General features: G+C 37.5%; 2 protein-coding genes across 10 annotated transcripts in view; one reads left to right on the forward strand and one right to left on the reverse strand.

Moving 5' to 3' along the window:
- Positions 1-9,304, forward strand: part of LOC122564370 (lysine-specific histone demethylase 1B) — a 107,614-nt gene extending 98,310 nt beyond the window's left edge. For all 6 annotated transcript variants that reach the window (XM_043719147.1, XM_043719148.1, XM_043719142.1 and 3 more), the window contains 3 exons: positions 132-254; positions 5,149-5,301; positions 7,165-9,304. In XM_043719147.1, the coding sequence (XP_043575082.1) occupies positions 132-254; positions 5,149-5,301; positions 7,165-7,248 (360 nt within the window). In that variant the 3' untranslated portion in view covers positions 7,249-9,304. The remainder of the gene's footprint in view (positions 1-131; positions 255-5,148; positions 5,302-7,164) is intronic.
- A 1-nt stretch (position 9,305) lies between these two features.
- dek (DEK proto-oncogene) overlaps positions 9,306-22,858 on the reverse strand; it is a 35,372-nt gene continuing 21,819 nt past the window's right edge. For 2 of the 4 annotated variants that reach the window (XM_043719150.1, XM_043719149.1), the window contains exons 8-13: positions 20,108-20,249; positions 19,294-19,344; positions 15,283-15,309; positions 15,032-15,180; positions 12,336-12,404; positions 9,306-9,942 (exon numbers count right to left, since the gene is read on the reverse strand). In XM_043719150.1, coding sequence (XP_043575085.1) covers positions 9,931-9,942; positions 12,336-12,404; positions 15,032-15,180; positions 15,283-15,309; positions 19,294-19,344; positions 20,108-20,249 — 450 coding nt within the window. In that variant the 3' untranslated portion in view covers positions 9,306-9,930. Of the gene's footprint in view, positions 9,943-12,308; positions 12,405-15,031; positions 15,181-15,282; positions 15,310-19,293; positions 19,345-20,107; positions 20,250-22,858 lie in introns of those variants that run through there. The other 2 variants (XM_043719151.1, XM_043719152.1) reach the window with 2 other exon arrangements.

Below are 22,858 nucleotides of genomic sequence, written 5' to 3' on the forward strand. Positions count from 1 at the left end.
ATCATTACCTAAAACCTTAGTATATCGTCCTCACGGAAAATTTGATTTTGTTTTGTCCTTTGCCAACAGGTCATGGGTTATTTTTACATGTCCTATATTCATACCATTTCTACATGATTTGAAACTTGCAGGGTGAGCATTGTGTTCTGATGTCTGTGATCAGTGGAGATGCAGTGGCCGTCGTTCGGGATATGCAAGAGCAGCAAGTGGCTGAATTATGTATGAGCGTCCTCAGAGAACTGTTTAAAGAAGAGGTAATATAATAGAGAATTAAAATACTATTATTAAATAAATTTTTTTCAAAATGCTTTTTTTTCCTTGCAACATATCAAGTAATAATCTCAAGTTTTGAGATTAGTTACTGATGCCTGGATGCATTCATACAACTGTCTGGGTAATCCCAGTATTGCAAATAGTAACATGTTCCAAAAGCAAAAATGGCACAGACAGCAATTAAACCTAAATATCATGCTTCTGTTTGGGTGAAAAGTAGGGCAAGGCTACCATAATTAAATATTTTGAAGATTTGTATGATTGTTAATTTCACTGTATGTTGTATTAAGTTGCTTTACATCTAGAAGTTTTTATAGGTGAGAACAAAGAAAATAGGAGTTGGAGTAGATCGTAAAGCCATGGTACCATTCAGCAAAATCAGACTGATCTTTTGTATCCTCTCCATTTTCTATTCTATCTTTAGTCATAAATCAGCTTATTAAGTCAGAGAATTCCAAACATTGAGTAAAGCAACTTCTCCTTAATTCAGTCCTGATTGGTCAACCCTTATTCTATTCTGAGGATATGATCCATAGTTACAGTACGACATCTCACTGGGGTGGCATGCTGGAAATCGAGCATTCCTGGAGTTGTCACAAAAACTAAAGACTTGAAGTAGTATACATCCCTGAAAATACCAGCCTTTTAGACCCAGGTTGACAGACCTGTACTTAAAGTATTATTTATGACATGCAACTAGATTCTACCTACAGGTAAACAATTATGAACTCTTGATGTACAATTCGACTAATGAAAACTTTAATCCCCTTATAAATTTCTACGTATGCATACACACGCATCAAGGAAAAAGGGTATTATAGACGGAGAGAAAAACTAGTTCCCATTCACCACAGTTGCTGAGATGATTCTAATGATTGTGCTGGTCAAAATTCTGCTTCACCATCTTCTTTCTCCAAATCCTCTTTCTGGTTTGCAAGATGCACGGGTGGCTAATTCACTTACAGACTTATCAATTAAAAGTTACAGCTTACATCAACTGAAGGAAAGGTAAACTGATTTTCTTCAGCCTTAAAAAGTGTTATTTACTGCAGAGAATGGAGAGAGCTTCTGAGCTGGAGGAGATCTGATGATTTCTCCGTTCCTTGTTCACAGCTCCAAGCTATTCAGCTAACTGAGAACTAATAACATTGGCAAGAGAAGGCCTTAGTGAACGATAACTGGTCACTTTTCTACAGACCAATCAGCTACTTGTACTAATCAAAGCTCCATCTATACACAACCCCTTGGAGTCAGTCACACTTTAACCATTGCTCAACATGCAGCTGTAAAAACTATTGTTGCAGTGAGTGTTAAGTTACTTGCTTTTAAAACATGCATCAATCTTCCAGTAAGCCTTCAGTTTTGCGTTTAATTTCTCAAACAGCCCTCAGAATTTATGTTGAACTGAGATTTACATAACACCATCTTACCTCATGAATCAATGTACAGGCTTTCCTCGGGTTGGGAACGGGTTCCATTCTTGACTGACTTCACAAATTAATTTGTACACAAGTGGAACACAATGCTGGACAATATAAAATAGCAATTCTTACGTATAAGAAAATGTTCACAAGTTGAATTTTTAATCTGATTATTAATGTATACTTCTATGGAATCATGTTCATAAGCATGAGCATGTGAAAATCAAGGACCCCTATTGTAAACTGTAGTTGCAACCCCCCCCCGCCGCAAGGCAGGTATCTTGTTCTGTAGCCAAAGACACCAAAATCAAACCAGTGTGCTCACGTAATCGTGAATTTTTATTGTATTCATTCATTCAGAGGAAGATCGTACTAGCTGGCTAAGCATTTTTTATTGCCCATTCCTACTGACCTTGCAAAAGGTGGTCATGAATTGCTGCCTTTAACAGTTGCAGTCTATTTTGTATAGGTACTTCCACAATGCTCTAAGGGAGGGAGTTTCAGGATTTTGACCCACAGTGGCTCGGTGGTTAGCACTGCTGCCTCACAGCACCAGGGTCCCAAGTTCAATTCCAGCCTTGGGCGACTGTCTGTGTGTAGTCTCCTAGTGTCTGTGTGGGTTTCCTCCAGGTGCTCCAGTATCCTCCCACAGTCCAAAGATGTGCAGGTCAGGTGAATTGGCCATGTTAAATCGCCCAAAGTGTAAGGTGCTTTAGTCAGAGGGAAATAGGTTATTCTTCAGAGGGTTGGTGTGGACTAGTTGGACTGAAGGGCCTTTTTCCACACTGTAGGAAATCTAATCTAAAAAATACCAAATGTTGCCTTCACTATCCAATCTACCTGCAAATCTACTTTCATGGGACTATGAACCTGCACTCCCAAGATCTTTGTTCAGCAACACTCTCTCAGACCTTACCATTAAGTGTCAATGTCCTGCTAAGATTTGCTTTCCCAAAATGCAGCACCTCTCATTTATCTAAATTAAACTCCATTGGCCCATCTGATCAAGATCCCATTGTAACCTGAGGTAACCTTCTTTGCTGTCCATCTGCAAATTTACTAACAATACCTCTTAGTGAACCCAGCACCGATCCTTGTGGACTGGTCACAGGCCTCTAGTCTGAAAAACAACCCTCCACCACCACCCTCTGTCTTCTACCTTTGAGCCAGTTCTGTACCCAAATGGCTAGTTCTCCCTGTATTCCATGAAATCTAACCTCGCTAACCAGTCTCCCCTGGAGAACCTTGTCGAACACCTTACTGAAGTCCATATAGATCACATCTACTGCTCTGCTGTCATCAATCCTCTTTGTTACTTCTTCAAAAAACTCAATCAAGTTTGAGACATGATTTCTCACGCACAAAGCCATGTTGACTATCCCTAATCAGTCCTTGCCTTTCCAAGTACACGTACATCCTGTCCCTCAGGATTCCCTCTAGCAATTTGCCCACGACTGACATCAGGCTCACCGGTCTATAGTTCCCTGGCTTGTCCTTTCTACCTTTCTTAAATAGTGACACCACATTAGCCAACCTCCAGTCTTCTGGCACCTCACCTGTGACTATCGATGATACAAATATCTCAGCAAGGGGCCCAGCAATCACTTCCCTAGCTTCCCACAGAGTTCTCGGGTACACCTGATCAGGTCCTAGGAATTTATCTACTTTAATGCGTTTCAAGACATCCAGCAATTCCTCCTCTGTAATATGGACATTTTTCAAGATGCTGCTATTTATTTCCCCACATTCTGTATCTTCCAAGTCCTTCTCCACAGTAAACACTGATGCAAAATACTCTTTTAGTATCTTCCCCCATCTCCTGCAGCTCCACAGAAAGGTTGCCTTGCTGATCTTTGAGGTGCCCTGTTCCTAGTTACCTTTTTGTCCTTGATGTATTTGTAAAATCCCTTTTCATTAACCTATTTGCTATCTCAAGTCCCCTTTTTGCCCTCCTGATTTCCCTCAAGTATACTCCTACTGCCTTTATACTCTTCTAAGGATTCACTCAATCTCTCCTGTCTATACATGACATATGCTTCCTTCTTTTTCATAATCAAACCCTCAATTTTTCTAGTCATCCAGCATTCCCCACACCTACCAGTCTTTTCTTTAACTCTAACAGGAATATACTGTTTCTGGACACTTGGTTCTCATTTCTGAAGGGTTCCCATTTTCCAGCAGTCCCTTTACCTGCGAACATCAGTTTTTGAAAATTCTTGTCTAATATCGTCAAAATGGTCCTTCCTCCAATTTAGAACTTCAACTTTTAGATCTGGTCTATCCTTTTCCATCACTATTTTAAAACTAATCGAATTATGGTCACTGGCCCCAAAATACTTCCCCACTGACACCGGAGTCACCTGCCCTGCCTTATTTCCCAAGAGTGGGTCAAGTTTGCACCTTCTCTAGTCGTGTTGAGCATCTTGCACTCATCCAGACAAATATTCCCTTCACACTTGATTTTTGTCTTTATGGACGTTGAAGAGTTAGGTGAATTATCCATTGCCAGATTCCTCGATACTAACCTGCTCTTTTAGCTCTTTAAAATAAGATAATGGGCTCTTGTGTTGCAATGGTAGTGTTCCTTCCTCTGAGCTAGAAGGCCTGTATTCAAGTCTGACCTGCTCAAAAGGTGTGTCACAACACAACTGGACATGATTTGGAGATGCCGGTGTTAGACTGGGGTGCACAAAGTTAAAAATCTGATGAAGGAGCAGCGCTCCAAAAACAACTGCTTCCAATAAAACCTGTTGGACTATAACCTGATATTGTGTGATTTTTAACTTTGTGACAACTGGACAGGTTGATTTTTAAAAATTCATCAAAGTGACTTGAGAATAACTTGCACATTAAGTAGCTCCTTTTAACATGATAAAATGATCTTAGGTGATTCATAGGAGTGGTTCCATCGTCTAACACATTCATGTAAAGACACGTTTGAATTTTAAGTGTAATTTAAACCTGTTTTTTCTTTTGTATAATTTGATTTTGGGCTCAAATTACAAAAACAAACTCGCTGATGACAAATGATGCATTTTGATGAAATAAATTAGTTCTGAGAGTCAGTTGATCACATCAGGACTATATTACCAAACCTGTGTTCTGAAGTCTAATTCAGACTATTGGAATGAGTTATGTTTACCAATCTGATAACTATTCTGAAAGTAACATTTGTCAACTTGCTCATATTTCATTCAGCTATCTGGTGTAAAAACTCATTAATGCAGTTGAATGTCTACAGCCAAACCTTGGACTGCTATGTTACGTGTTGTGTTACTGGTCTTCATTTACTAATTAACAAAAAGCTTCATTAACTTGCATTCAATTCTTTTAATGACAAGTAAATTCTTAATTTATTAATGCAGGAACTACATAAAAAGGTACTTCAGTACTTTGTTTTGAGCATTTGAGTCTCTCAACATATTAAAACCCTAGACATTAAATATCATTACAGGAAGTCCCAGATCCAATCAGATATTTTGTTACACACTGGAGCAAGGACCCATGGGCACAGATGGCTTACAGCTTTATAAAGGCAGGGGGAAGTGGTGAGGCCTATGATATAATCGCTGAAGATATACAAGGAAAAGTGTTTTTTGCTGGGGAGGTAAGCTTGTCATTCAAAATTCAACTGCCAATTATTTGTACACTTCTAAAAATAATTTTCTTTTCTGAAGTAGTAGTGAAGGGATTACTAATTTTAAGGAACACAATGCATTTACGTAGCAACTTCCAAATCCTCTGTATGACTACTTACACATGACTGTGAAGTACTCAGTTTTTAAACTTAAGGTTAGCTAAATGCTAAATTTAAAAAATTGTGGTCTATGGACTTATGGCATTTATGATGTGCAAATTGCTCCTTGGCTGGTAATAAATGCATAAATTAATTTATGCCTTGTACCTCTTACAATTAAGTTGACCTAAGTATTGAATGTAAATTAGTTTGTCCACACAAATCTGACTCATTGTTTTGACTCCCTGCAGTAATGGTATGATTCTGCACTATTTTCACTAAAATTTGTACAAGACAACCAGCTTTGCTTGCAAAATGGTTGGAAATTTTCTGAATTAACTATGATACAAAATCAAAGGGTTTGCTCTTGGCTAATATGATTTAATTTTACAATTTATTCCAGTGTTGTCATGGTTATTTTCTAATGTTTGTATTCAGTGGTGTTTAAGAAATTTTCTTTTATGAGCAATTAGTTTTGATTGGCATGCTGTTTTAAACTGTCTCTGCATTCACAATTAATTTTAATACTGCTCTTATGGTCTTGGGGCTGGTCGAGCTAGGTGAATGTAACAGGGTAGTAGTCAGCTTTTGTGTTGATCGAAGTGATAGTTGATTTGTCAGCTCAAGTTGTCATGAATGATACTCAATACTGTAATTATTCATGAAAATTTCCATTTGACCTTAACCATTTTCAACTGCTTCAATAATCTTTGAGCTAATACAGGAGAATTTGTGCAGTAAAGAGCTGAGGTGATTGGGGTCCATGACTACAGCCAACTTCCTTTCTGCCAGTTATCACTCAAATTGTTGAACACTTGATTAAATGCTGTCTTGATGTCGGTGAACATCCTTATCACTACCTCTGGATCTCAGATTATTTTATCCAAATTTGGATTTTTTAAAAATTTAATTCATTTGAGAGCTGGCCAGTATTTATTGCCTGTCTCTAGTTGTCCTTGACAGGGTGCATATTAGGTTATTTTGTGGGATCCTCAAGTTAGTTATTGAATCACTCACCATTCAGGACTACATGCATTTTAAATACCATTCTAACACTACACACAAGGCACAGAGTGAATTTTTTTTTAGTGTAGAAGTTTGCATGGCACGGAGTTGGAAGTGTAGTCACTGAGCTTAGGAGAGTGTAGGTCAGTTCTGAATTTCCCATTGAGCATAGATGTGCCAAACATTATACAGATCACAGCAATTTCTCAACTGGGACTGTATTGGTCACACTCACCATTGTAATCAGACTGGCATATTTGATTTTTCATTTGTTTTCATATCTAACAGTAAATTGACTTACTTGAAAGACATAGTTTAAATGCTGTTAAATAAATTCTTGTATGCTTCAATTTGTACAATGACAAGCATGGTCTTAACAGCAAAACCATGAAAATCAAGACCTATGAATCATGACCAAAAATAGCTTCCTAAAAACTTACCTTTCAAAATACTAGAAATTTGTTTAGCATAAGGCATTGCTGTCAGCACTTGACACTTGTACAAAACTTTGATTTGAAACAAAAGGAATGAATGAAGGAAACCTAACTATTACATCTTCCTTGGATGGGTCTGGTTTGCAGTTCCAATTTGGAACATTGCTTTTAGCTTTTAAAATAATGAGGCTTTTGGTTTGACCAGCTGCATATAATAGCAAAACCAAGTTATTTAACAAGTAATACTCAACATTTTAGTTTATTTCACTGTTTAAAAATATTTCTTTTTACACAGGCAACTAATCGACACTTTCCGCAAACTGTTACTGGGGCCTACCTGAGTGGAGTCAGAGAAGCGAGTAAAATTGCTACATTGTAAAAGATGACTTTGTAATTTATAACTTAAGGTACAAGAAGAAAATGTACATAGAGAGTCTACATTTCTAAACAAATTATTGCTGATTATTATACAGGTCAAGTTTTAAAGATCACTGAAATTCTTGGCAAAACTGGTGTTTGAAAGTGCAAAATGAATATCACTTTCAAACTGTCAGCAAATAAGTGGCAAAGCTTCACATGAAGACATGGAAAACTATACCATTGCAATACTCCAGTTCCATTTATAAATGGTGTGGGCAAAGCTGCCTTCACATTAAATTTATTTAATAAAGTTACTGAGCAAAGCTCACAATATTAACAAGAGGTCACACTTGAGCGTCACTAGCTACTTCACAGGGTTTGAACTGTGCAGTTTGTTTTGTACAATTAGCATTTTTGATTCTAACATGTTAAAATAGCTGCCACAGAAGCTGACCAGGGAGAGTTAGTTAAGGAAGCATTCAATGTTTGTATTGTCTGAATTCCAGCAGTTAAAGATTTGTGACCTGACAAAAATGCAGAATACTATTTTAAGATAAAATGTAAACTAAAGCTGGTTTCTCCCATGACTTAGACATGCCCGTGTTGGACTGGAGTGTGCAGAGTTTTTAAAAAAAAATCACTACCAGGTTATAGTCCAACAGGTTTATTTGGGCGTGCTACTTCATCAGGACACCCACCTGATAAAGGAGCAACACTCCAAAAGCTAGTGCTTCCAAATAAACCTGTTGGACTATAACCTGGTATTGTGATTTTTAAACTTGGTTTTTCCAGTAAGGCTTTTAATTCTTAAAGCACCAACTTACCCAGATGGGGTAAATCCTCTTGCTTTGGAAATGCTGAGCAGCAGTGTAATGCATCACAGACTCTGGACCAAGTCACAATGTCAAAATTAGGTAAAATATCTCGTTTCCCTCCCTATTTGAAAAACTCAAATTGAGACAGAACAGTTTGGAATGATAAATGACTAGTTTCTTTCTTTCATTAATAAAACCTGGTGATTGTGCAGTAAGTCTGACACTGCCTTTTCTACTCAGTTAATCTGGGCTAATTATTTTTGTAAAGTGTATAGAATGACAAATGCAAGGATAATAATCCTACTTGAACAAGGTTAAAGCTCCTGTATCTTTGATTTTATATATGGTAAAGTACAGGATTTTCTAGACCTGTAACTTAAATCCTGTATATAATTTGATGTAAATATTTAGTTAATGTTCAGATCACCTGTCTGTGCAACCAAATGAGTAATAGTGTAGAGTCAAATGCTGTTGAACATGAGTTATGCAAGATCAATAGGGTAGTTTTATTCACAAAGCAAGTGGACTAAATTAGTCTCAATATAGTGACAAACATCATTTTAAAAACTCCATCACTAAAAAAAAACTCAGGTATTTTAACAGCTGTCCTCCAATTCCACTGGTCAATTACACTAGACTGAAACAATACTAATTCACCAATGTAACTGCCTCAGCCTACTTGCTATTTAACTTGTTGCAAAATTCAAGCCAGTTGCATCAGTACCAAAAAAATGTTTACTATCTGGCATTGAGTTTTTCAGGACCACTTTAAATCTGGGATTAGTAATACTCAAGATACCAATCTCCTGGGAATACCAATTAAGTAATAGTTACATTCGATGTTGTACTGTTATTTCTGCATCTAGGTCTGAATGTCATTGCATATCATTATGTAGCAGAATATGTCCTTTTGGTAGATGAAAGGTACAACATCTGGTCTCAGTTTCAATACTAAAATTTTATTTGTTGAGATTGTTTAATTCAATGATTGGGTTTTAAGCACAATTGACTAACCAGAGTAGACTGAACAAAAATACCATCAGGAGGAGGAGTATTCTTGTACTGTGATAACATTTAATCATTAATACAACTTAATTTATGTTTTGAGTATTTGTTTCTCATCATTTTAAATGGCCTTGCAGCAAGATGAAAGTTCTACTTTTTCCATTAGAAAGATTACTTTCTGTAAAGCATTAATAACTTTGATCATTCAAGTTGTTAATCAAAAAGGTGCTCAAGTAAAATTAAAACATGAACTACCTTTTCATGTGTACAAAGTTTTATTTACTCTAGGGAAATTAGGATAGAAATTGTTCAACAGAATCTTCAATAAGTTCTACAATAAGAACTTAGCTTACAGAAGTATACATACTGCATCTGCAATAAAATTTCCCCTGACAAGATTAAAACCATGGCCTTACACTGAAGACATTTTAAATACAAAAACAAAGATTAAAAATTAAATTGAACAGAGCACATGCAAAAAAATGTGGCAACTTAAAGCTACAGAACAGGCTAAAATATTTTTCAATTCAATTAGTTGGACTCTAGCTGGTGAAAAATGAGACATGCCTAACACCTAAGTAATGAATGTTCTAAGTAATTTTATTCACAGCTCTAGATTCAAATGTACACTTTCAAACATTTAAAAAAGCTAGTAAAGTAACATAAAACTCAAGTCTTAAAAGTCAGATCTATAGCAATTGGTTGAAAGATGTTCAATTTACATTAGGATGAGACAACCTATATAAATCTCACTGGCTTGCAAAGAAATACATTCTCTTCTCACTTCTGCTGGTGTTTAACAATCCCATTTCACAATCCATGGGAACATGGTAATGGAGCCGCCTTAACACTCTGGTTTCTTTGAACTAGGAGAAGTTTCATCACGAAATCAACTGAAAAAATAAAAACTGAATGAGATGCTTATCAATATGCTTTTAAAAAAAATTGTGGAATGCACAATGGAAACCATTCCCTCAATGCCTTAAAGCAGGAACAGACCTCTACTCAAGTTATAATCATCACTGCAGAGTCTTGCTTGCTTTCAGCTTTTTCAAAGACTGCAACTCCTACTTGTTGCACTAGTTTACAGATCAGAGTGATTGTTTCACTCTGCAATGTGATGATGTGCAGGAATGCCTCTAAGGCAATTTAAACTAGGAGGAAGGCAATTCTTCTCAGCTATTCTCTACTTGTGATGGGCATTACTATTAAGTTTAAATCATGCTTCTGAAAATTATTCCAGTAGCTAATGTGAGGATCAGTGTTAGTGAAGAGTGTAGTTGAAAAAGGTGGTTGAGGAACACTGGCAGACATTTAAGAAAAATTAGATTCCCCATAATATGGGAACAGGCCCTTCAGCCCAACAAGTCCACACCAACCCTCCGAAAAGTAACCCACCCAGACCCATTTCCCTCTGCACACTGAGCAGTTTAGCATGGCCAATCTACTTGCCCTGCACATCTTTGGACTGTGGAGGAAAAAAAAATCAGAGCACGTGGAGGAAACCCACACAGACACAGGGAGAATGTGCAAACTCCACCCAGACAGGCGCCAGACTCTGGAATCGAACGTGGTTCCCTGGTGCTGAGAGGCTGTAATGCTAACCACTTAGCCACCATGCCACCCGTTATGTTAACATAAAAATGTTAATGAATCACAATGAAGGCATATTTCAGTGAGAAAGGAGGATTCTAGGAAGGGGCTAAGTAAATGATAATTAACCAGTGCAATTAAGGATAGTCATCAGATTATCAGTTATTTCAACGTGGTAAAGATTAGTAGCAAGCCAGGGAATTGGAAAAGTTAATATCAAAATGGACAGCAAAACAGCCACAACCCTCTTCCTCTGTGCGAGCAGAGTTTGCCCCCATTTTGTTTTTACTAGAATTCCTTGATGCCATACTTGGTCAAATGAGGTCTTACTGTTAAAGGCTGTCATTCTCACATCACTTTAGCTGTCTAATAGAAGGCAGTTTGGATAAGGGGTGGATTTTCATAATTAATAGTAATTACACCACAATGATCCCTGGTGCAGTCACTTCATTACTATACATTAGGTGACTTGGATGAGGAAAATGAACGTACAGTAGCTAGGTTTGTGGCTGACAGTCGGCACACGTATATAGATAGGCTAAGTGAGGAGACAAAATTATAGCAGATGTAATACAATGTGTGAGGTTATGCACTTTGCCAGGCAGAATAGAGTACTATCATTTAAATAGAGAAAGACTGCAGAAAACTACAAAATGGGATTTAGGAGCCACAATCCATGAATCAAACCTAGCATCTAGGTTTAGCATTTAATAGGAAAGGCAAATGAAATGGTCACCTTCAAAGGGAAAGGAGCACAGAAGTAGATAGCTTTTGATAAAACCACACAATGTGCTAACCAGATCACTGCTGGAATATGGTGAATAGCTGCAGGTCCATTATCTAAAGTTCTTTGGCCCAGTCTAGACAAGCTTCACTAGCCTGATACCAGTAATGGAGGGATTGCTTTAACAGAGGTTGACTAGACTGGGTCTGTACTCATTTGAATATACAAGAAAGAGGTGACCTAATTGAGGCATACAAGAGTTCTAGGGAATTTGACAGGGTTGTTGCAGAAGTGCTCTTTTCCCATGCAGGAGAGTCTAGCAATCTCAGAATAAGGGGTGACACATTTGAGAGAGATGAGAAGGAATTTTTCCTGAGGGTTGTGAATCTGTGAAAGTTTTTGCTGCAGAGGGTGGTCGAGTCTGGGTCATTAAGTATGTTCAAGGTTGAAATAGGCAGACTTTTAAATCATTAAAATGGGGAAAAAAAAGAATTTGGATATTGACAATGTTCCGATCACACAAGCTCACTGAATTACAGAGCAGACTCGATGGACTCAATGGTCTACTTCTGATCTTACATCTTATGGCAACAAGCAAAATGAGGTATATTGATCTGATTTATAAATGGGACTTCTCATGTACACTGTGTAGTCAAATATTAGACTTGCAATAAATATCATTTTTACCCAAGTATTTTCTTACATTATGCTATAACACTAAAATTTATCCCAAATTACATTAAAAATTGTTCCTCGCCTTTAGCCTGACATCAGGCAATTATAGAGTTAGTGTCATTTTTGGCCTATCAATCCTGTCAGCATCACTCCCCAAACCTTCTAAATCCTTCTGGTCATGTAGGTTTATTTCCTTTCAAACTCATTAACTGGAATTTGCAAATTTTCACATCAATGCATCATTAAATCACTGATTTATAAATAGATACTAGATTTGGAGAACTAAGCACATACCTCTTTCACAGTATTCTTGACAAAATCTTTTTTGTCAGACAGGTCATAATCTGGATAGCTGGCAAAGACCTAAATAAAAAAGAAAATTCACTAAATGCTAAAGAATAGTACATTAAAAATAACAATGTTGAAAACAAAAATGTCTATTAAAACTACAAGGGTCAAAGATGCCATTCAGAATATTTAAAAGTATAAAAGATGTCTATACACAAATGATCAATGAATAACTGAACTGAGCTCATTGCAAATTTGAGAGATTATCTACCCCATTCACTTTAATCCACAGTACCCTACTTCAACAAGTGAGCATACATGAGGATATGAATTTGTCTTCAGAAACATGAACTATGAAACAAACAGCACACAAGCAAGAACTGACTATGCTTCCATGTCAAGTTACTTTCAATTATAATTAATCCAGTTTCTTATTCAAGAGAAAAAAAAAGCTGTAAAACCTACAATTACCAGAAAGCAATTCAAGTTTGGTCATACAGCATCCCATAGTTATTAACAACAGGGTACACTATCTCAAGTGAAAATTGAGAGAAGAAAGGAGTTTCTAACTTTATCACAAGTAAGGTTAAGATAAGGTCTTGTGAGTCATAGTTCAGTGGCCAAACATTTAAAGTCTTGCCTTTGACCTTTCTACTTTAGAAAATAATCTAGAAAACATGCTGTTTCACCACTTCTAACACTAATCCAAAAGATGTGTAGGTTAGGTGCATTAGGCAAATAAGGTTGGGGATGGGTCTGGGTGGGTTACTCTTCGTAGGGTCAACATGGACTTGTTGGGCTGAAGGGCAGGTGTAAAAACTGACTAGGAATGCAAATGTGCATTTCTGAAATGGTTCAAGATAGAGCCATATAGAGTTGTACAGCAGAAACAGACCCTTCGATCTAACTTGTCCATGCCGACGAGATCTCTTAAATAAATCTAGTCCCATTTGCCATCATTTGGCCCTTATCCCTCTAGATCCTTCCTATTCATATACCTATCCTTTTAAAAGTACTTAAAAGCCTACACCACTTCCTCTGGTAGCTCATTTCATACACAAACAAACTTCTACATGAAAAAATTGTCCCGTTATACCATTCCCCCTCACCTTAAATGTATGCAGTCTAAGTTTGGACTCCCCAACTCCAGGTGAAAAAAACCTTAGTCTATCTACCTTTCCATTATTGTATTAACCTCTAAGGTCACCCCTCAGTCTCCAATTCTCCAGGAAAAAAAAACAGCTCCAGCAATATTCAGTCTTTCCCTATAGCTCAAACCCTCCAACCCAGACAGCATCCTTTCAAGTTTCACAACATCCTTCTTTGAGCAGGGAGACCAGAATTGCATACAATATTCCACAAGTGACCTAACCAATGTCCTGTACAGCCTTAGCAAGACCTCCCAAACTCATATTCAATACAACAGAAATGAATTCTAAATTCATGACACACTCAATATATCAAATGCAGAAAATCTATATCTTTTACTCTATAGGTTCCCTTGCATGCATCATATTAGAGAATGATTTTGTATATAGAGATTGTTTAGAACTGGAGAGTCACAAGAATTGAACACAATGGAAATGCCTACAAATCGGTTAGATATCAAATATACTAAAAGCAGTGAGAATGGAAGGAGTTCAACCATTTATGCTAAACATTCCATGATATAAGACTTGTTTTAAAAATCACGCTATGTTGTATCAACACACAGTAGGTTCAATCATACCACATATAGTACAATGTAAAAATATTTTTTTCAAATCAATTTTATTCAATTAAAGCCAGTACGACTAAATGCCATTTAATGTTATCTGTAAAGCTACCACCAGACTAAATCTTGCAGGAGTTATTACTTACTTTGCACAACTAGGTATGTGTTATGATTTCTTAGTGACTAAAAAAAAAACTTACATATGTCTGATTCATTATTCATATTCTATTTCTTGTAGTCTTTCCATTAAAAAAAGGTACTGCAAAACAAAATCTAGCTTCTTTTAATTCTTGACTAATTCTCTCTGGGTGTACTGAACTTTACAGTTAGTGGAAAAATGATTACAATCTCAACTAACCTTGAAACATAGTCTATGGACCTAATAACCTTTATACTGTAGATTTTACCATCTGACTATTTCATTCCACTGTCACCTTGAAGAGATCCAGCAACTGTAATATCATCAAGCAAAGAACCAGGTAAAAGGCACTATAAAGATCATAATATTCATGGGACAAAAATAAAAAAAGGGGGGGGAAAAGAGATGAAATATCAAATAAACTTTACACCAGTTAAAAAACTTGGCCACAGCTCATTCAACAAGTTGCAACTTGCCCCTGCCCGAAGAGTTTTTGCAGTAAGACCAATTCATACAAAATCAAGAAATTTAGGAGATTTCACCTACACAGATTTCAACATGGCAATTGGGGGTGGGGATGGGAGAAACAAATCACCTGACAGTAATATTTGCATTTCCATGTTTAAATGTGCAGTGATCGGGAAATTGCAGCTAGTTTTAAATATAATTTCACCATGACCAAAATTTGATAATTGACTATTGCTGTTAATATTTCAAATAGTCAGTCATTTAAATAGTCTAAAAGCCCAAGTTCTCTTCAGTACTGAGCTTGTTTATACAAAAGAACTATTGCGTCAGATTCCAATCAAGTTTAAAGAAAACATACATAATAAATTCTTCATCATTCACCTTTTTGCAGATTTGTTTCATTGTGACTTCTTCCAAGTTTGCATCAACCAGCAATTTCATGACAGTTTCCTTCAATTCCTCATCTGTAGGTGGTTTTTTAAGTTTCTTAATCAGAGGTTCATCATCTGAACTATCTTCAGATTCACTTTCTGGGAAACAAATAACAAGATGCAAATATTGCAAAATAAACAGGATACTGAATGCAATTGTACACTATTTTAGACAATTTTTGTTACACTTCAAATACATACCAGCTGACATTGCTCGATTTAGCTTGGCTTTTCAGAAAGATCAAGTAGTGGATAAGGTTGGAAAAGAAAATGGTACACAAGATATAAAAGAGATCACAGTTGATAAACATGGAAAACGGTAGTACTTTTAAAGTGAAAATTCAACCAATTTAAGTTATGACCAAGTCAAAATCATTCCAAGTGTAAAAAAAAAAGGATGATAATCATGTATGCTAGCACGAGTTATAAGGACAGATTCCTACCATCTGGATTCTGTAAGTAGGAACATTCCAAGAGGACACAAGAATAGCCTCAATTAAAATCATTTTCGTACTTTTATCTTTCTTGTATTGGTTTCTTGCCTCCATTTTAATTTTGTGGAATTGCACATTAAACAGTTGTAAGTGAGACTTGCAATGCCACTGCTTAGCTTACCATTGGGAAAAAAAAATCAGATCAATTCACTAACAGTTCTCTTGTTTCTGAATTGACCTGTTTGTTTGCATATTGTGGCTTACATCTATGGACAGTCATAGATTAATACATTCTTTTCCAGCCTATGCTAAGAGGAGAAATATCAGTCACTAATAGTTTTCAAATTGTAACAGCACAATAGTTAATTCAAGAATTCACAATAATAACTGGAGAGCACGACATCCAAAAAACATTGATCAACTGTTAAGAATGATTTTCCAAAGGAATTACAGTATATTCAACACCATAAATCATTGACATCACATCACCTTAAGATTTCAAAAAAATATTATTTCAAGTTTTAAAGTCACCTTTTCACCAAGAGGAAGAAAGCAGATACTTCATTTTTCAGCAAAATTCACAACAACCTATTTATAGAGCACCTTTAATGTCCCATGGCGCTTCACAGAAGCTTTACAAACAAACCATAGTGCCCAACCACACAAAAACAAACACATTAGGCAATAAAAACAAGAGGTCGATTTAGAGATGGCTTTAGAGGAAACAAAAGAATTTCAGAGTTTGGAGTCAATATGGTCAACGGTGAAACAACAAATGATACTTAAGTGCCAGAATTAAATGAATACGTATTAAAGTCGTGGGTTTGGAAGAAACTAGAAATAGGGACAGTGAAACCATTGCAGAAACATAGTTTTCAAATAAGATGTGACTTGACCAGCAGCTGTACAGAACAGCACACACACAGAATAGAACTTGGGGCGGGTAATAGTGCATAGGTGAGAGAGTGTTGTGGATGACCTCAAATTCATGTAGGTCAGAATATGAAAGACCAGCCAGTACTGTTGGAATACTTAAAACTAAAAGCACCAAAGTCACGAATCAGGGTTTCAGCAGATAGGTGGAGACAAAGACAAGGGCAGGTGTTAAGGAAATGGAAATACTTGGATTTAATAATGGTGCAAATTTGCATTCAGAAGCTCAGATCAATTCTGACAAAGTTACAAACTGAAGGTTTCCACTCACTGTTCGAGGGAAATAGAGTTGGTTAGAGAATAGTGCTTGCAACAGAAACCAAAACCAATGATTTTAGTCTTTCCAATATTTAGATTATATTCAATTTCAGCTCAATTAGTATTGGACGTTTGAGTTAGCAGTCTGAATTTAGTGGAGAGACGATAGAACTGGCTGTTATCAGTTGATACATTTTGATTTCAGATCATACTGCCAAAGGGCAGCATTTGGATAAGGAATAGAAGGGGCACAAAAGATATCAGTTCCTGAACGATCAGAAAAGTTATTGCAAATGATACTCAATACAATTAGATCAAGAATAAACAGGCAAGAAAAATTCCAGCCAGGTAATAACAGTAGACACACTTGATGAATGGTATGGTCAAATGTGAAAAGTCAAGAGGAACCAGAAAGGTATTCTCTCACCTTGGAGAAACAGAATTTCAGGTACTGTGCCAGGAGGGGACGTCTGATTGGGGTAATTAATACATGGAGAGCTGGGGAAGATGGTCACTGATTTAGGGAGGAAACATGCCTTTGGACATCACTTTGGATAAAAAGAAAGGTAAGTTGGAATTGGTGTGACAGTTTGCAAGAAAAATGGGGTGAAGGGCTAACTAGCAGAGGGCAGAGGTGATGACAGCAGATTTAAGATGATACAAGCAACATCAGCTAACAAGGGGACCAGGAAGAGTTGTGGAAATAGGGCAGAGGAAACAGGAGACGGTGGAGGATCTCATGGAAAATATAGAGATGACATTTGGGAGAGAAGATGAAAAGGAGATGGACAGAGTATGGTTGTGTAAATCAGCAGCTGCAGGAATGTTTGCAAATTTGAAAGCAGTCTGACTGGGTGGATTAAAAAAAATGACATGAAATATTACATCACATCCAAAGTCAGCATTTGGTAATATTTCATTTGTCCTCAAGGTGGGGTCACCTTCACCCACAGCAGTCCAAAGACATAGGGACACCCATAGTGCTGTTAGGAGGGGTGTTCCAGAATTGAGAAGGATACTTGAAAAGTTGACATAATGCATCTTGCGAATGAAAACATGTTGCTGCCACTTTGCATCACTGGTGGAGAGAAGGTATATTGAAGGTAGTGGACTGTGCCAATCAAGCTGTTTTGTGCTGGTTGGTGTCAAACTTCAAGTGTTGTTGGAGCTGCAATATCCAGATAAGTAGAAGTATTCTGTAACACTTTTGACCTGTGTCGTGTAGATGGTGAACAACCCTTCTGGTTCATTAATGCCCTTTAGAGAAGGAAATCTGCCATCTTTACGTGGTATGGCCTACATGTGACTCCAGACCCCAGCAATGTGGTTGACTATTAACTGCCCTCTGGACAATTAGTGGAGGGCCATTAATGCTGGTCTAGTCAGTGATACCCACATTCCATAGTTGAATAAAGAGATACTAGAGATGAGGCAACAAGTTACTGGCAGAATTCCTAGTCTTTGATTTGCTTTTTATAGCCACAGTATTTATTCAGCTAAACTGATCCTGATCCAGCCAAATATCAAGGGTTGATGGTCATTCACAGCATATAAATGACAAGTTACATTGACTTGGGCTGATAAGTACTAGGCAAAATGTTACTGTTTACGGACATTGAATTCTTCAGTACCCGAGGAGTCACAAATGGTACTGTTTACTTCTCACTGGAGAGCTGGAAGGTCACTGATGAAATAGCTGAAGGTGGCTGAGCCAGGACTCTACACTAAGGAACTTCTACAGCAGAGTTCTTTGGCTCTAACCAATGAAGAGATTTTTGTTAATTGTCAGTGACTTCAATTTTACTGGCCTATTGATGACACACGGTCAAATGCTGCCTTGCTATTAAAAGACCAGTCACTCTTACCTCTCAACTAAGATTGAGATGTGGAAGTGGGAAAAAATGATGAATGAAACAAGGAAGTGATCAGTGATGGCCTTATGTCTGATCGACATATTAGGTAGGAGAGACATCATGACAGAATCTCTCTTATGTCAGGCTATAAACAAGAATACTAATCACCTGATTGCAATAAACAATTGTTAATGTGTCAAAATGGAAACAGACAAGATTAAACCTACAAGAGGACTAGTTTCTTATGACCGGGGTGACAAGATAACTTGTGGCAAATTCCAAAGTGATGTGACACCATACATTAACTTAAATTTTGACAAGGTATCTCAATGGAAGGTTACAATCACTCTGTTAGTGAAGATCCTGGTTACTGGTAAACATTAAAGTTTAAACCAAATCACAGAATCAAGAAGTCTATGGCATATGGAGGGGGGCTACTTGGCTCAGTACATCTATACCATTGACAGTTTCAAAATTAAATGGATGTTAATTAGAAAGGATATTGGTTAACGAGTTAAGTTTTCCCAGTATTATTTATTCTTTATCTCAGGAAGAGTTTCAGTTTGATGTATACAATGATATCCTAGATCTGCCTTTATTTTTAAAACTTTTTAACAGGAGAACTCCACGAAATGTTTTATAGCACCTTTCTCCTACACTAATTTTTAACAAAAAAATTCTCCCCACATAATTTTGGTCTGCATGTAAGATGATATTTAAAAAGATTTACTTACTCTCAGCTAGCCTCCCAATCGAAGCCACCTTTTTAACGCCACTGCCCATGTCTAGGGAACAAAATTACATTAAACGGGAACTGTTGAATACTATTCTTTTATTTACGAGATCTGGATTCAAATTTCAGCGCGGCATGAAGGACAGTGCAGTTTCTTCCTGCCAGTTACGAATCAATAATGCTCAGCAACTGAATTTAAGTCAAAAGGAGAGAGAGAGAAGAATTGTGGCAAATTCACTCATATATAGGAGACGACTCGGTTAAAAATCAGGCAAGGGAATGAGATCCCATACAAGTTTCATCCCATACCTTAACCTACATAAAACTGATGCAATATTGATGCAGAACAGAATGTCCATTGTTTACAAAATAAATCCCTTTTCACTTTAATGAGAACACCACGGTCAATAAAAATATTTGCTAAAACATTCTGGTACAGTAAGCTATTTGTATGCATTCAGATTTTCAGTTTTAAAAGAAACCACAAGACGGTTGCCTTCCTCTCTCGTATTTGGGTCAGGAGAGGTGAGACAGGCAGCGGGTGGAAGAGAAAAGGTGGTGGGAAAGATGAAGAGGGAAGCAAGAAAGACAAGAGTTGACATTAGGAAAATGGAGATTGTTGCTTTGGTTTTAGAAGCTGCAAGCTATGCCTCAGTAACCCTGGAGTGATTTAAAAGAACATATCTTAAACAATGAAGACCTTTTTTCCAGGAAACAGTTTTTTTCCCCTCAACCAACATCCCAGAATTACAGTACCCTCTGGTCATTAATGTATTGTTTGCTACAGTCACAGCATTGGATAATTATGTACCTACCCTTCTTGGCAGGAGCTGGAGTTTTCTTTGCAGTGCTGCTGTCAGCTTTTTTCACATTTGTTGCTTTAGTATTTTGTCCTTTCTTGCCTTTAGGAACAGCTTTTGATGTTGATTTCTCTTTTTTAGATGCTTTCTTAGGTGGCTGGAAGAGAAAAGAAAACAGATTTTCTATTTTTTCTTTATTTCTCAGTGCTAGTCGTGGTTCACTCTGTTGTGTTTGTATTCTAGAGCTTTACAATGTTTTCTAACAATACTACATTGAGCTAAGAAGATTTTAACTTAATTATTTTTAATTGTGTTTTGATTCAATTATCAAGAGCTTTGAGCAACTTGAAAATGAAACAGATCTTTAACTGGCACTTACCCGAAAATTATTAACTGCACCAGTCAGAAACATAAAAGTAGTCAGAACATTATCCTGACATGACTAGCATCCAAACGAGGTAGACTACATCCAGGAGATTGCATTATCGTGGAAAGGAGCTGCCCTGGGAGTCCTCGTAGCTTAAGGTTAAGCATGGGCAAAAAAAACCTGCTAATTACTGTGTACCACCATGCCTCCATGTTGAGCAACATTTGGAGGTGGCAAGCGGGCAAAGCATACTTATTTCAATGTCCAGCACCAAGAGTGGCTCAGCAGCAGCACTACTGACTCAGCTGGCCAGGTCCTAAAACACAGATGCTAGACAGAGTATCCGGCTGGTGGTGTAGAAACCAATTGAGGGAAAAACACAACCTCATCCTTTTCAATCTGTGACTGCAGATACATCTGTCCATGACACTATTGCTGAAAGTGATCACCACACAGTCCTTGTGGAGACAAAGTTCCACCTTTACGTTGAGAATAACCTCAGTGTTGTGTGGCACCATCACGGTGCTAAATGAGATCAAAACAGATCTAGCAAACAAAGACAAGAAATCAACGAGACGCTGTGGGCCATCCATAGCAGTAAAATAATACTCCAGCACTATTTGCAACCTCATCGCCTGGCATATCCCCCACTTAATCACTACAATCAATGGTTCAATGGAGAATGTAGGACAGCCTGCCAGTAGCTGCACCAGACATATCTAATTCCTGATGAAGAGCTTTTGGCTGAAACGTCGATTTTCCTGCTCCTAGGATGCTGCCTGACCTACTGTGCTTTTCCAGCACTACACTTCAAGGCATACGTAATAATGAAGTGTCAACCTGGTGAGATTAAGTGCAGAAGGAGCAAAGCAATCCCATAAACAATGGATCGGATCTAAGCTCTCCTGTCCTGCCACAACTAATCATGAACAATTAAAATAAATCACTGGGGGAGGAAGCTCCTCAAATATCTCCATCCTCAAATGAAAGAGTCACATTAGTGCAAAAGGCAAGTTTGAAACATTCACACAATCTTCAGCCAGTAGTGCAGGTGACAATCCACCACGACCTCCTCCAGTGGTCCCAAACACCACAGATACCAGTCTTCAACCACTTCAATTCACTCCATATGATAGAGAAACAGGAGGCGGCACTGGATACTACAAAGGTTATGAGCCCTGATAACATCATAACAACTCTGTACTGAAGACTTATGCTCCAGAACTTGCCTCTCTGAGAGAAGTACAGTTGTAATGCTGGCATCTATCCAATGTGGCACCAAATCCATATGCAGCCACTCCTTCCACCATCAACGTTCAGTAGTAGCAGTGTGTATTATGTACAAGATACACTGCAGAAAATCAAAATATCCTTACAAACTCTCAACCATTTCCATCCAGAAGGTCAAGATAATAATGGGAACACCGCCACCAGCAAAGGTTCCCTCCAATCTACTCACCACCTGAACTTGGAAAAATATCACTGTTCCTCCACTGTTGCTGGGTCAAAATTCTGGAATTCCCTGCCAAAAGCCATCGTGGATCAATCTACAGAGCATGCATTGCAGCAGTTCATGGGGGCAGCTCACCACCACTTTCTCAAAGGCAACTTGGGATGGGAAATAGTTGCTGGCCTGCCAGCAGCACCTTTAACTCCTCAGGTGATTTTTTTTTTGAAAAGGAAAAAAAGATAGGTAAAATGAAAGGAAATGTAACAGGATTCAGAAGAACCTAAACACAAGTTGCAGCCAGAATTCAGTATGAGATGAGTGGAAAATAATTTGGTTAAGTAGCAAAAGGAAGAACTAACTGACATATTAAATGGAATAGTGCATTATGATCCAAGATTTAAACAGTGGAAACTAAATAAACTTGCATATTCAAATAGATAATGTTACCAAATAAATCTTCATCCTCTAATCAACCACTTCAAGTCACTGAAACAGCATGAGGACTTCTCATTCTGTCAGAAAAAATATCTGATATGCCTTAGGCACCCTAATATCAAATCACAGCCTTCTGGTTAGACTGAGTGCTAACGAAAACAAACAATCATTTCAAGTGAAAATATTTGGTACCAAAGTGACTGGTTGCAACAATGTTATGATGAAGACTGGCCAGGGATAAAAATGAAATAGGGAAACCCAGCAGGTCTGGCAGCATCAGTGGAGTGGGAAACAGAGTTAACATTTCGAGTCTGATATGACTCTTCATCAGAGCGGTGAGCAAAAAGACAGGTCACAGCTTTCAGCATAGCCACTGTAATAGTGTAAAAGACCAAGGAATCTTGAGGAAAATTTGAACATGTTGCGTTGGTTCCACTTTCTTTAAAAAAAGATAGAAATTCTACTAAAGTTCTCAAATTTACACAAAGTTGACAATTTTCATCAGCAAATAGTG

The sequence above is a fragment of the Chiloscyllium plagiosum genome, chromosome 29 (genome assembly GCF_004010195.1).
Source record: "Chiloscyllium plagiosum isolate BGI_BamShark_2017 chromosome 29, ASM401019v2, whole genome shotgun sequence".
NCBI classification, from domain to species: domain Eukaryota; kingdom Metazoa; phylum Chordata; class Chondrichthyes; order Orectolobiformes; family Hemiscylliidae; genus Chiloscyllium; species Chiloscyllium plagiosum.